General features: G+C 35.2%; 1 protein-coding gene across 1 annotated transcript in view; it reads left to right on the top strand.

Annotated features, from left to right (window-relative positions):
- The window catches only part of LOC131188485 (calpain-8-like), a 61,601-nt gene that overhangs the window by 13,785 nt on the left and 34,252 nt on the right, over window positions 1-13,564 (top strand). The window contains exons 5-7 of the mRNA XM_058163794.1: window positions 8,665-8,830; window positions 11,618-11,695; window positions 12,872-12,957. Coding sequence (XP_058019777.1) covers window positions 8,665-8,830; window positions 11,618-11,695; window positions 12,872-12,957 — 330 coding nt within the window. The remainder of the gene's footprint in view (window positions 1-8,664; window positions 8,831-11,617; window positions 11,696-12,871; window positions 12,958-13,564) is intronic.

Below are 13,564 nucleotides of genomic sequence, written 5' to 3'. Positions count from 1 at the left end.
TGTGATTTGTTTGCAAGAGACACATATAAAATTATCAGACCAAAAATATTTAATTAATTCAAAATTGGGTAACCATTTTGTTGCATCAGCTTTGGAAAAGAAGCATGGAATTGTTGTATATATCAGGAAGGATATACCAGCTAAGCTAATTGAGGCAGATATTCAAGGAAGATTTATTGCTATTGAACTGGTGATAGATGCAAAAAAGACTTTGTTGATAGGTATTTATGCACCTAATCAGCAACAAGAAAAGTTTTACAAAATGTTACATGAGAGGTTGACCCTCTGGGATTATAGTTCGTTTATTTTATTAGGAGACTGGAATGGAGTAATTGATACAAGAAGGGATAAGAGAACCTCCTCCAAGAAGATACCTATACATGCAAAATTACCAAAATCCTTTTTTGAAATGATGGAAGACTTTGAGTTTAGAGATATATGGAGGTTACGGAATCCAGATGAGAGAGATTTTACTTGTTTTACTGATAGGCATCAATCTTTTTCACGCATTGATTTTATTTTAATTTCTAATGACTTGCTTTCTAGGGTGAAGAAAACGAAGATATTTCCGAGGTGTTTAACTGACCATAGCCCAGTATGGATGGAATTATTACAAGGGAAAAAAGGTGGTAGAACATGGAGGTTGAATGAAAATCTGTTTAGATATGAGGATAATGTAACTTATTGTAAGAAACAGTTAAAAGAATTTTTTGATTTTAATATGTACAAAGGGACACCTATAGGAACTGTGTGGGAAGCGAGCAAAGCGTTTATTAGAGGGATATTGATTTACTTGGACAACAGGCAAAGGAATAATAAACAAAGGCAGCGTAGATATTTGGAAGAAGAAATTCAAAGGAAGCAACAGTTATTAATTCAAAATTGGGTAACCATTTTGTTGCATCAGCTTTGGAAAAGAAGCATGGAATTGTTGTATATATCAGGAAGGATATACCAGCTAAGCTAATTGAGGCAGATATTCAAGGAAGATTTATTGCTATTGAACTGGTGATAGATGCAAAACAGACTTTGTTGATAGGTATTTATGCACCTAATCAGCAACAAGAAAAGTTTTACAAAATGTTACATGAGAGGTTGACCCTCTGGGATTATAGTTCGTTTATTTTATTAGGAGACTGGAATGGAGTAATTGATACAAGAAGGGATAAGAGAACCTCCTCCAAGAAGATACCTATACATGCAAAATTACCAAAATCCTTTTTTGAAATGATGGAAGACTTTGAGTTTAGAGATATATGGAGGTTACGGAATCCAGATGAGAGAGATTTTACTTTTTTCTGATAGGCATCAATCTTTTTCACGCATTGATTTTATTTTAATTTCTAATGACTTGCTTTCTAGGGTGAAGAAAACGAAGATATTTCCGAGGTGTTTAACTGACCATAGCCCAGTATGGATGGAATTATTACAAGGGAAAAAAGGTGGTAGAACATGGAGGTTGAATGAAAATCTGTTTAGATATGAGGATAATGTAACTTATTGTAAGAAACAGTTAAAAGAATTTTTTGATTTTAATATGTACAAAGGGACACCTATAGGAACTGTGTGGGAAGCGAGCAAAGCGTTTATTAGAGGGATATTGATTTACTTGGACAACAGGCAAAGGAATAATAAACAAAGGCAGCGTAGATATTTGGAAGAAGAAATTCAAAGGAAGCAACAGTTATTAATTCAAAATTGGGTAACCATTTTGTTGCATCAGCTTTGGAAAAGAAGCATGGAATTGTTGTATATATCAGGAAGGATATACCAGCTAAGCTAATTGAGGCAGATATTCAAGGAAGATTTATTGCTATTGAACTGGTGATAGATGCAAAAAAGACTTTGTTGATAGGTATTTATGCACCTAATCAGCAACAAGAAAAGTTTTACAAAATGTTACATGAGAGGTTGACCCTCTGGGATTATAGTTCGTTTATTTTATTAGGAGACTGGAATGGAGTAATTGATACAAGAAGGGATAAGAGAACCTCCTCCAAGAAGATACCTATACATGCAAAATTACCAAAATCCTTTTTTGAAATGATGGAAGACTTTGAGTTTAGAGATATATGGAGGTTACGGAATCCAGATGAGAGAGATTTTACTTTTTTCTGATAGGCATCAATCTTTTCACGCATTGATTTTATTTTAATTAATTCAAAATTGGGTAACCATTTTGTTGCATCAGCTTTGGAAAAGAAGCATGGAATTGTTGTATATATCAGGAAGGATATACCAGCTAAGCTAATTGAGGCAGATATTCAAGGAAGATTTATTGCTATTGAACTGGTGATAGATGCAAGAAAGACTTTGTTGATAGGTATTTATGCACCTAATCAGCAACAAGAAAAGTTTTACAAAATGTTACATGAGAGGTTGACCCTCTGGGATTATAGTTCGTTTATTTTATTTTAATTAATTCAAAATTGGGTAACCATTTTGTTGCATCAGCTTTGGAAAAGAAGCATGGAATTGTTGTATATATCAGGAAGGATATACCAGCTAAGCTAATTGAGGCAGATATTCAAGGAAGATTTATTGCTATTGAACTGGTGATAGATGCAAAAAAGACTTTGTTGATAGGTATTTATGCACCTAATCAGCAACAAGAAAAGTTTTACAAAATGTTACATGAGAGGTTGACCCTCTGGGATTATAGTTCGTTTATTTTATTAGGAGACTGGAATGGAGTAATTGATACAAGAAGGGATAAGAGAACCTCCTCCAAGAAGATACCTATACATGCAAAATTACCAAAATCCTTTTTTGAAATGATGGAAGACTTTGAGTTTAGAGATATATGGAGGTTACGGAATCCAGATGAGAGAGATTTTACTTTGTTCTGATAGGCATCAATCTTTTTCACGCATTGATTTTATTTTAATTTCTAATGACTTGCTTTCTAGGGTGAAGAAAACGAAGATATTTCCGAGGTGTTTAACTGACCATAGCCCAGTATGGATGGAATTATTACAAGGGAAAAAAGGTGGTAGAACATGGAGGTTGAATGAAAATCTGTTTAGATATGAGGATAATGTAACTTATTGTAAGAAACAGTTAAAAGAATTTTTTGATTTTAATATGTACAAAGGGACACCTATAGGAACTGTGTGGGAAGCGAGCAAAGCGTTTATTAGAGGGATATTGATTTACTTGGACAACAGGCAAAGGAATAATAAACAAAGGCAGCGTAGATATTTGGAAGAAGAAATTCAAAGGAAGCAACAGTTATTAATTCAAAACCCACAAGATCATAAACTTAAAGAGGCTATAAAAATATTACAGAGTCAATTTAATATGTTAATGGCAGACCAGGTGGCAACGAATATACAATATGCTAAACATAATACCTTTTGTAATGCAAATAAACCTGGGAGATGGTTGGCATATAATTTAAGGAAGAAACAGAAAGCACGTGTCATACAAAAAATAGAATATAAAGGTAAAGAGATATACCAACAGGATAAAATTAAAAGGCATTCTCAGAATTTTATACTGCACTATATGCAAAAAGACAAAATATTGGATAGGGACATTTATGATTATTTGAAAGATTATAAGGTGAATATTCTAACATTAGAACAGAGGAGGAGCTGAACGGCCGATAGCTACTGGAGAAATAGTGGAGGCAATTAAACAATTAAAATGGGAAAACCCTGGTACAGATGGTCTTACAGCAACTTATTATAAAAAACACAGGATGAAATATTAGGCCCACTTAAAGAATTATTTAATCAGATACAATTAGGAGTGGAATACCCCGTCATGGAAAACATCTTTTATTTCACTGATACCGAAGAGGAGCAAGACTGCTCTAAACCTGGTAACTATAGGCCGATTTCACTTTTAAATAATGATTATAAGATTTTGTAAAAATAATAGCAAATAGATTAATGTTAGTTTTACAAAATGTTACATGAGAGGTTGACCCTCTGGGATTATAGTTCGTTTATTTTATTAGGAGACTGGAATGGAGTAATTGATAAATATGGAAAGGTATCAGGATTTAAAATAAATCAGAATAAAACAAAAGTGATAATTAAAAATATGTCTATACAACAGAAACAAAAACTAGAGGAAATGACAGGATTTGAGGTAGTAAAAAAGGTTAAATATTTAGGGGTCTATATTAGCTCATCGAACAAGAAACTTTATAAGAATAATTATGACTTGCTATGGCAAAAAGTTCAGAATGATATGAGTGGCTGGAAGAAATTGCAGTTATCCCTATTGGGAAGGATTGCGGCTATTAAAATGAATGTGTTACCTAGATTTTTGTTGGAAGTAATTGATAAATATGGAAAGGTATCAGGATTTAAAATAAATCAGAATAAAACAAAAGTGATAATTAAAAATATGTCTATACAACAGAAACAAAAACTAGAGGAAATGACAGGATTTGAGGTAGTAAAAAAGGTTAAATATTTAGGGGTCTATATTAGCTCATCGAACAAGAAACTTTATAAGAATAATTATGACTTGCTATGGCAAAAAGTTCAGAATGATATGAGTGGCTGGAAGAAATTGCAGTTATCCCTATTGGGAAGGATTGCGGCTATTAAAATGAATGTGTTACCTAGATTTTTGTTGGAAGTAATTGATAAATATGGAAAGGTATCAGGATTTAAAATAAATCAGAATAAAACAAAAGTGATAATTAAAAATATGTCTATACAACAGAAACAAAAACTAGAGGAAATGACAGGATTTGAGGTAGTAAAAAAGGTTAAATATTTAGGGGTCTATATTAGCTCATCGAACAAGAAACTTTATAAGAATAATTATGACTTGCTATGGCAAAAAGTTCAGAATGATATGAGTGGCTGGAAGAAATTGCAGTTATCCCTATTGGGAAGGATTGCGGCTATTAAAATGAATGTGTTACCTAGATTTTTGTTTCTGTTCCAGATGATACCTATAATTAAAAAGGATAAAAATTTGGAAGATTGGCAGAGTGGGATTAATAAATTTATATGGCAGGGTAAAAAGGCGAGGTTAAAATGAAAATAATACAGGATTCACGGGAAAGAGGTGGTTTAAGAATGCCTAACTTTAAACTATATTATGAAGCAGTAACCCTTTCAGTAATAAGTGACTGGTTTAACTTAACAGAGGAAAGAATTTTGAATATAGAAGGTTATGACTTGTTATATGGATGGCATGCGTACTTATTTTATGGAAAAAAGTGGATAGGGCTTTTAAGAATCATGTGTTGAGAAGTGCTCTTTTGGTCTGGAATAAATATTCCTATAAATTAGATTACAAGATTCCTATATGGGCGAGCCCTAGACATGCAATAGAGAATATAAATATAGAACAGAAACAGGAAATGATTACATATAAAGAACTTTTGTATGCTGAAGGAGGTAGATTGCAATTAAAATCATTACAGGTATTAAATGAAGAAGGGAGGAATTATACTTGGTTTCAATATGGGCAAATAAGTGCTAGATGGAAAGAAGATCAAAAAATTGGTATAATGCAAAGGGAGGAAAATTTAATAAAGCAAATTAGAAATCAGACCCAGGAGCATATAAAGAGATTGTATAATGTGTTGCTTGAAATAGATTCGGAAAAGGATTTGGTAAAGGATTGTATGATAAAATGGGCACAGAATATTCAGGAACCAATAATGTTGGAAACATGGGAGAAAATTTGGGTTAGAAATGTTAAGTTTACACAAGCACAGAATTTAAGGAAAATTTTTATAAGATGTTTTATAGATGGCATTTAGATCCCAAAAATTATCATGTATGTATCCTAATATCCAAGCGAAATGTTGGAGGTGTGATTGTGATGATGCTACATATTTTCATATTTGGTGGACTTGCAAGAAAATTAAGGTCTTTTGGATAAGAATTTGGTGGATTATTCAAAATGTACTGAAGAAGAAGATAAAGTTCCTGCCACAATTTTTCCTTTTGGGAATTATAATGGATTGTACAGGGATTGAGACTAAATTGATTTTGAACTTAATAACAGCAGCAAGACTGTTGATTGGACAATACTGGAAGAAAGAAGAGATACCTACAATAGAAGAATGGATATTGAAAGTTATTAATTTGGCTGAGATGGCTAAAATCTCAGCGTTTTAAAAGACAATACGCAGGAAAGATATTTAATTGAATGGAAAAATGGATTGATTATCTACAAAACAGATATCAGATTAAGAAATATCAGATTGCCTTTGAATAATTAGAAAGTTATTTTATGTAATGGGGAGGTTGGGAGATGAAAAGCTTTGGATGTGGTTATTTGGATTGGAAGGAAAATTTTTATAAGATGTTTTATAGATGGCATTTAGATCCCAAAAATTATCATGTATGTATCCTAATATCCAAGCGAAATGTTGGAGGTGTGATTGTGATGATGCTACATATTTTCATATTTGGTGGACTTGCAAGAAAATTAAGGTCTTTTGGATAAGAATTTGGTGGATTATTCAAAATGTACTGAAGAAGAAGATAAAGTTCCTGCCACAATTTTTCCTTTTGGGAATTATAATGGATTGTACAGGGATTGAGACTAAATTGATTTTGAACTTAATAACAGCAGCAAGACTGTTGATTGGACAATACTGGAAGAAAGAAGAGATACCTACAATAGAAGAATGGATATTGAAAGTTATTAATTTGGCTGAGATGGCTAAAATCTCAGCGTTTTAAAAGACAATACGCAGGAAAGATATTTAATTGAATGGAAAAATGGATTGATTATCTACAAAACAGATATCAGATTAAGAAATATCAGATTGCCTTTGAATAATTAGAAAGTTATTTTATGTAATGGGAGGGGTTGGGAGATGAAAAGCTTTGGATGTGGTTATTTGGATTGGAAGGGAAAATTTTATTCTATGTTTGGTTTATGTATAACTTTACCTTGTGATTGACCCGGGAAGCCGGGGGGTGGGGGAGGGAGGGGGGTGTTTTGTTTTGTTTTTGGGAGGGAGGGGGAAAAAAGGGGGGAAATGTTTTTCTTTTTTTAAAACTCTTTCAATAAAAAAAAAAAAAAGATATATTCAAACCTAAAGTCACTTCTCAAAAAGTTCAATATTCATGAATCTTTATATCCCCAAAGCTGATCGACCTGTTCTTCTGGATAGTCCCAAGAATTTTTCCAGAACCTTCATAAGTCCTTCTTTAAATTCAGTCTTGTGTTGTAGCCTTCAGGGGTCACTTTAATATTAGTGTCTTTCTTCTTCTCACATTGAAATCTCCAATAGCCAAGTATTTCCAGGATTTTGGGAATGTGTTATGCCTTCCTTTTGTCAGCAGGTGGCACTCTTAGGTCAAATTTCAATATTAACCAGTTTTATCCAATTTTAATGGTAACAATCCAAAATATAAAGACAATATTAGTTTTTTAATAGTTCCAGCATTTTAAAATGCCTACCCAAAACAATACCTGTCCAATTTAGAAATCCAATTTTCTATATTTTAAAAGATTTTTGCCTTTCTCCCTTTGATTCTTTTTCCTTTGATTTTGAAATTCTTCTCAAAATGTTAAATTGCTGCTTTTAAAAATAGCAGTGAGCTCTCTTTTCCTGGATATCCTTTTGGGGTTGAGTTTTAAATAAAAAGGATTCTTCTCACCCAGTTCCAGACACTGTTCACCAACTCCGCTCCAGTAGAGTTATTAGATGTTTCTCAGTTGTCCCTGCTTTGTGGCAGCCATCTTTAGGCTGCCTCTTCTTCTCGCCATGGTATAGAGGGAAAAAAAGTGTGGTGTTCAGCAGGAGAGTTGCAATCTCTCCCACGACTTCTCAGGGCACCCCTCCTTAGCTTCACCGCCCCTACAAGGCAGCTTTGGCTCCTCTTGGAGCCCACAAACAGGGAGAACTCAGCACAGAGAATGCGGAGACCCGTTCCCTGCATCGGATATTGCCACGACATCAGACAGAAGTCCCCAGAAAGCTACTTTCTAATCTGATTTCTTTTAGATTCCAGTATAATTCATATAATTATAGAACCATGCAGTTTAAAGCAGCCATTTAGGCTACAGACTTCAAATTTATTGCTCAGTTCAGGACTGCAAATTGTTAGAAGCATTCATACTCACATCTAACTTCCATCCTGATTTACTAATTTGTACTCATGAGGTGAAATAAGAATTTATGTAGCCCTGTTATTGGCATAAAATTATGACATCCTGAACTGTAAATGAAGGTATGTTTGTGTGAATGTTAACATCCACCCCAGAGAGCAAATTAACAGAAGGTTTGAGAAAATTAGTAGGTTAGATAATAGAATGGTTACATAGCAGAAATACTAAAAATGTCTATCCTGTTTGTGTACCCTTTCTCTTTCTCTTTGATAGTTATAGACAGTAATCTATTAAAATATTAAATGAATATAATTATACACACACATACACGTATCTATTACTTCTCTATAATCTGATACGCTGACTTGAATATTGGGGCATACTGGACAGGAGTCCTCAATAAGGGATGGATCATAAATGATCATGTAATTCTACTTATCAACCATTGTCTGAATTTATTACCAAACTGGTAAACAGTATTTTTTTGAAAAATATTAAATTATTGGTTTTACTACAAAGACTTAATTGTTCATACACTTGTTCAATTAATATTGTTCCTTGTGAAAGGTATCTGTTGTTTTTAAATCACTGTTTTTTTTTCTTATTTCTTCAATGTAGATTGAATGGCTCTTATGAGGCTTTGATTGAGGGAACTTTGACAGAAGCTTTTGAAGATTGTACTGGTGGGATCTGTGAATCGTATCATCATAATTCAGCTCCCCCTAAATTGTATCAAATAATCCAAAAAGCTTTGCAAGCTGGTTCATTGTTGGGCTGCTTCATTGTAAGATGGTTACTTTTTTTAAAAAAAATGTTTGTGTTCTTATTAAGACAGCTTTATGCCGTCCGTTATAGCTTAATCTTGAGAATGTAATGAGTAAGTTGATTTGATGTCCAATATCCTTCTTGGTGTCAAAGCTGTGCAGAAAACATGACTTCTGTGTTGTTGTGCCACCAATTTCACCATTGTAATTGGTGAGGCCATTGACAAAATATCATGTGTTGTGCTGCTTTCTCCACAGTGCTGCAGGATGATGGTAGTTGCAATTAGATGAAACATTAAATTTGCAAGTATTTATGCCAGGTAAATTAGAGAGTTTACATAAACTTGAGTGAACTTTGGATCAGATTAATAGGAATAGAATTGTTCTCTGTAAGAGGAAGCCACATGCACTTCAACAGAATAAGAAATTTGCTACTTTGATCAAGATTGGTTCCTCAGTAGCTATTTACTGTAGTTTGGCATTGCTTTCCTTTGTTTACTCACTATTTGCAGACAATTCAGAAGATGTTGTCAGCTTGTGGGAGTCATTTATTGAATGTGTGACCTAATGCAGATATTTTAAATCTGACAAGTTTATTTTCACAAACATACTTTGAAAAACCTGGGAAAATTGATACATGCGTAGGAGTTTTAATACACAAACTGCATTTCCCCTGATGTTTTCTGGTATAAATTGCTGCTTTTGAAAATGCTTTTTTTAATAAGAAATTGCTAGCTACGTGTAACTGTACGGAAAAAAAAGTGGATGTTACCTCTGTTACTATTTATTTTAGTCCTGCTCTGAAAAATCAGTGTGTGATGGAATCCTTTGGAGCAGAGTTTGAATGATACAAGAACATGAAAGGCAGGGAAGATTCTCCCTTTTCCACCAGTATAGGAAGAGAGTTCAACTCCTTGCTATAATGTTAGGGTTTTAAGCAGCTCTTAGCTGAAGATTCTGGCTGGTGGATTGTTTGGATCAACATATTCTGCTAATATTATGAAACTGTTTAGAATAACAAAAACCTAAGTACAACCACCAGCAAAATTCCAGCAAATCCACCTTTTACAATCATCCCGGCAATTCATGCATTTTTACCCTTGTGAAACAGAACTCTTTCCAAATCCAAATGTTTTTCCTCTTCAATAAAAGTTGTTGTCCTACCTTTTAGATATGCCTTATTGACTATCAGTTTAGTTTGAGGAAATGCACCCCTTACAGGTAGTCTTTGGTTTACATCTATTCATTCAGTAATCTTTCGAATTTATGACGGCCTTGAAAAAAATTGGACTTACAAAAGGTCCTCAATGTTGCAGCCATCGCAGTGTTCCCATAGTCAACATTTGGAAACTTAGTGACCGGCCCACATTTACAACAGTTGGAATATCCCATGGTCACAGTCTTCTGCCCTGTAGGAACTATCTCCATTTCAACTCCCCTCATCCACCATCTCCCTCTATCTCTGTCCTTATGGCTGCTTCTGCATAGTATAGATACTATGTTGCCTATATTACACCTCTATCACCTCCCTGCCCTTTGCCCTCAACTGACCTATGTTGTTGTCTTTGATTTGCTGCTTCTCCCCTTGCTACTTTCGCTGCTGGTTCCCTAGCCTTTAGGCTGCTGGCAAGCCTGCCCTGCTTCAGTAGTCTGGCTGCTGGTGGTGTGGGTTCATGCTAAGAAGCTTTTCTTGCAAGGAGGATTTCATACTGGCCCATCCTGGACTTGCCTGGCACCCAGGTGCAAAAGTCCTGGCACAATCTGCATCCTACATCGGCTTCTGCTTCTGCTTCTCCTTCTGCTTTTCCCTGCAAAGAGCCACCAACAACATGCGTCTCCACTGGAGCTTGCTGCTGGACTTCGTATTGTGATAGTAAATTGAAGTGGAGGCAGTTCACACAAGGCAGGAAAAGTTTAAGATCTTCATCTTAAGGGCCGCGGTGTGGCTCAGGCTGTAAGAAGCCTGTTATTAAAACACAGCTGCCTGCAATTACTGCAGGTTCTAGTCCCACCAGGTCCAAGGTTGACTCAGCCTTCCATCCTTTATAAGGTAGGTAAAATGAGGACCCAGATTGTTGGGGGGGCAATAAGTTGACTTTGTAAATATACAAATAGAATGAGACTATTGCCTTACACACTGTAAGCCGCCCTGAGTCTTCGGAGAAGGGCGGGATATAAATGTAAATCAATCAATCAATCAATCAATCAATCAATCAATCAATCTAACAAAAGTCCTGGCCTAATGAATGCAATCTAGAGTCCTGGGACTGCTGTTGCTAGGTGTCGGAACATAATAACACTTTTCAAATAACTAAGGACCTATTATGTAAATGGTGACCAACTCTTGCTCTTAGTTGTTTGCCCAACTTCACAGAAAAGATAATAAATCTGGACAAAAATTTCACTGTTTCTTGTTCCAGTATTGAGATTGTGACCTGTTCAATCTTTATAATCTTGTGGGTTCTGTCTGGCTTGATATATGATGGTTTCTGCCTCACCAGCTCACCAGCATCCAAATGATAAGATTAGATCTAATGAAATTTTACAATTCAATTTTACTAAGAAACATCTTAATAAGAGGAACATTTTGTTATTAAAGTCACTTCATTGAAATAAAGAGGCTTTCGTACATTGGAGAGCTTCAAATATTTATTTGGGATGCTTAAGCTTGGGATTTCCAATTCTAAGGAGGAAGTTGGGCTAGATGATTCCCCAACTTTATGATTCTTACAACTTTCAGCGTGCACTGAAACTAGAAATGTTTTGACAATAATTTTAATATGACAATAATTTTACTTTCTTCCTAGAATACCAGTGAAAAAGTGCAAAAAACAAGTAAGCAGCTGTTTTCACGCCATGCTTATTCTGTTACTGGAGCAGAAGAGGTAAAGATACAAATTTTCAAAACCTAATTTGCAACAAAATTAAAGCTCAGTAAAACATTTATATTTATTTATTTTTAGCCTGCTCCTATCCTGAAAGATTCTGGGTGGCAATTAACAAGGCACAAATCCTGGAACGATAAAATTTTTCCCTACAGGGAAAGCTGGGGTTGAGTTCAGGGAAGGAGTTTTCCAGAGTGTGGGTTACCAAAAAGAATCTATCATTGAGTCAAGGAATATCCAACCCCCGAATCACAAACTGGTATCAATTAGGAACCGGGCTGCACTGCTGGCCAACAGCAGGCGAGTGAGTGAAGTTTCATCTGTATTTGCAGCTGCTCCCCAGTGCTAGCATCACCATCTCAGCTCTACCTCAGGACATCAGGCATTAGATTCTCATAGGAGCATGAACCCTACTATAAACTGCACATGCGAAACATCTAGGTTATGAAAATCTAATACCTGATGATCTGAGGTGGAGTTGAGGTAATGATGCTAGCTCTGGGGAATGGCTGCAAATGCAGATGAAGTGTCACTTGCTCACCTGCTGCCTGCATCCTAAACCATCCCTCCCCCGGTCCATGGAAAAATTGCTTTCCACAAAACTGGCCTCTGGTGCCAAAAAAGGTAGAGAACTGCTGATCTAGTCAATGCCCTGAATTTTCTTCAAGGAGAAGTTTTCAATTGGCTCTCTGTAAATGTTAAGATAAGATGGGCAGATTCAAGTATGGGAAAGCACTGCTTGACATATCTTGGGACTGTGTTTTACTTGAGTTTTAAGGGAATGGCAGTTGTCTTTTGAGTGCAATTCAAGGTGCTGGTTGTCGAGATAAAATTGGAGGCTGAGTGAAAATTATCATGCATGGCCAGATTGAGGGAAAACTTCAGGAGAGGGTGCTTTACCACTTTGTTCAAGGCAGGTGGCAAATACTATTCCTTAGGAAAACATTGATTGTCTCTCAGATCTGGCCTCACAGGTCTAAAAGAGCAGGAGAGATTACTATCACAAGTGGCAGAATTCAAGCTACAGAGATCTTCTCCACTTTCTTCAATTCCAGAAGCTCAGAATTGTTTTTGTTCTTGATGAAAAACAATCAGTTCAGTGTAACTGAAGGCAGTGGGAGGGAACAGGCAATGTGTAGAATAATTCAATCCAATGACTATTATTGATTTTAATAGGTTACTTACCATGGCCGGCTGGAAGAATTAATCAGGATTAGAAATCCATGGGGTGAACTTGAATGGACAGGAGCCTGGAGTGATAAGTACATTCCTATTGCTGATTTTCTCCTTTTTGTCTTGGATCATCACTGTAATATCATTTTCTTTATTAATGCTTGTCATTCTGTACAAAATATTACACAATCATATATTTATTATTATTACTATAAATAGACTTCTCATTAGTTCTCGTGTGTCTTCAACAAAACATACTTGGGATACCATATGAATCTTATAGCTGACATGTGCTAGAGGTTAAATTGACATATAAAATATGCATTGACCAAGAAAAGATTTAAATGTATGCTTCTCTACTTCAATTCCATATCAATTATGGTTACACACTGCACTAACATCATGTGGGTTCTTTGGTTTTGGGAATACTTGAAATTGTAGACCATGTTTTATGAAATAGAGTACTACGTGAATGCAACAGTTGTCAATTATTCAACAAATCATTGTGTGAACTCAATCATTGGGTTACTCAGCTGTCAGGTGCAAAGGTAAACAAAGCTATGCATCTCCCTGTAGGGAAGATATTCATGTAATTTTGTGGAACATTGTGCTGAAAGTGAGGACAAAAGGAATGTATTATTTATCTGGTATTCTTTCCTATAACTCCTCAAAAATTATATTTGAACAGTCAATCAA

This window comes from Ahaetulla prasina, chromosome 1 (genome assembly GCF_028640845.1).
Source record: "Ahaetulla prasina isolate Xishuangbanna chromosome 1, ASM2864084v1, whole genome shotgun sequence".
Classification (NCBI taxonomy): Eukaryota; Metazoa; Chordata; class Lepidosauria; order Squamata; family Colubridae; genus Ahaetulla; species Ahaetulla prasina.
Note: the sequence above shows the minus strand (reverse complement) of the source record. Positions and strands in the feature narration are given on the sequence as shown.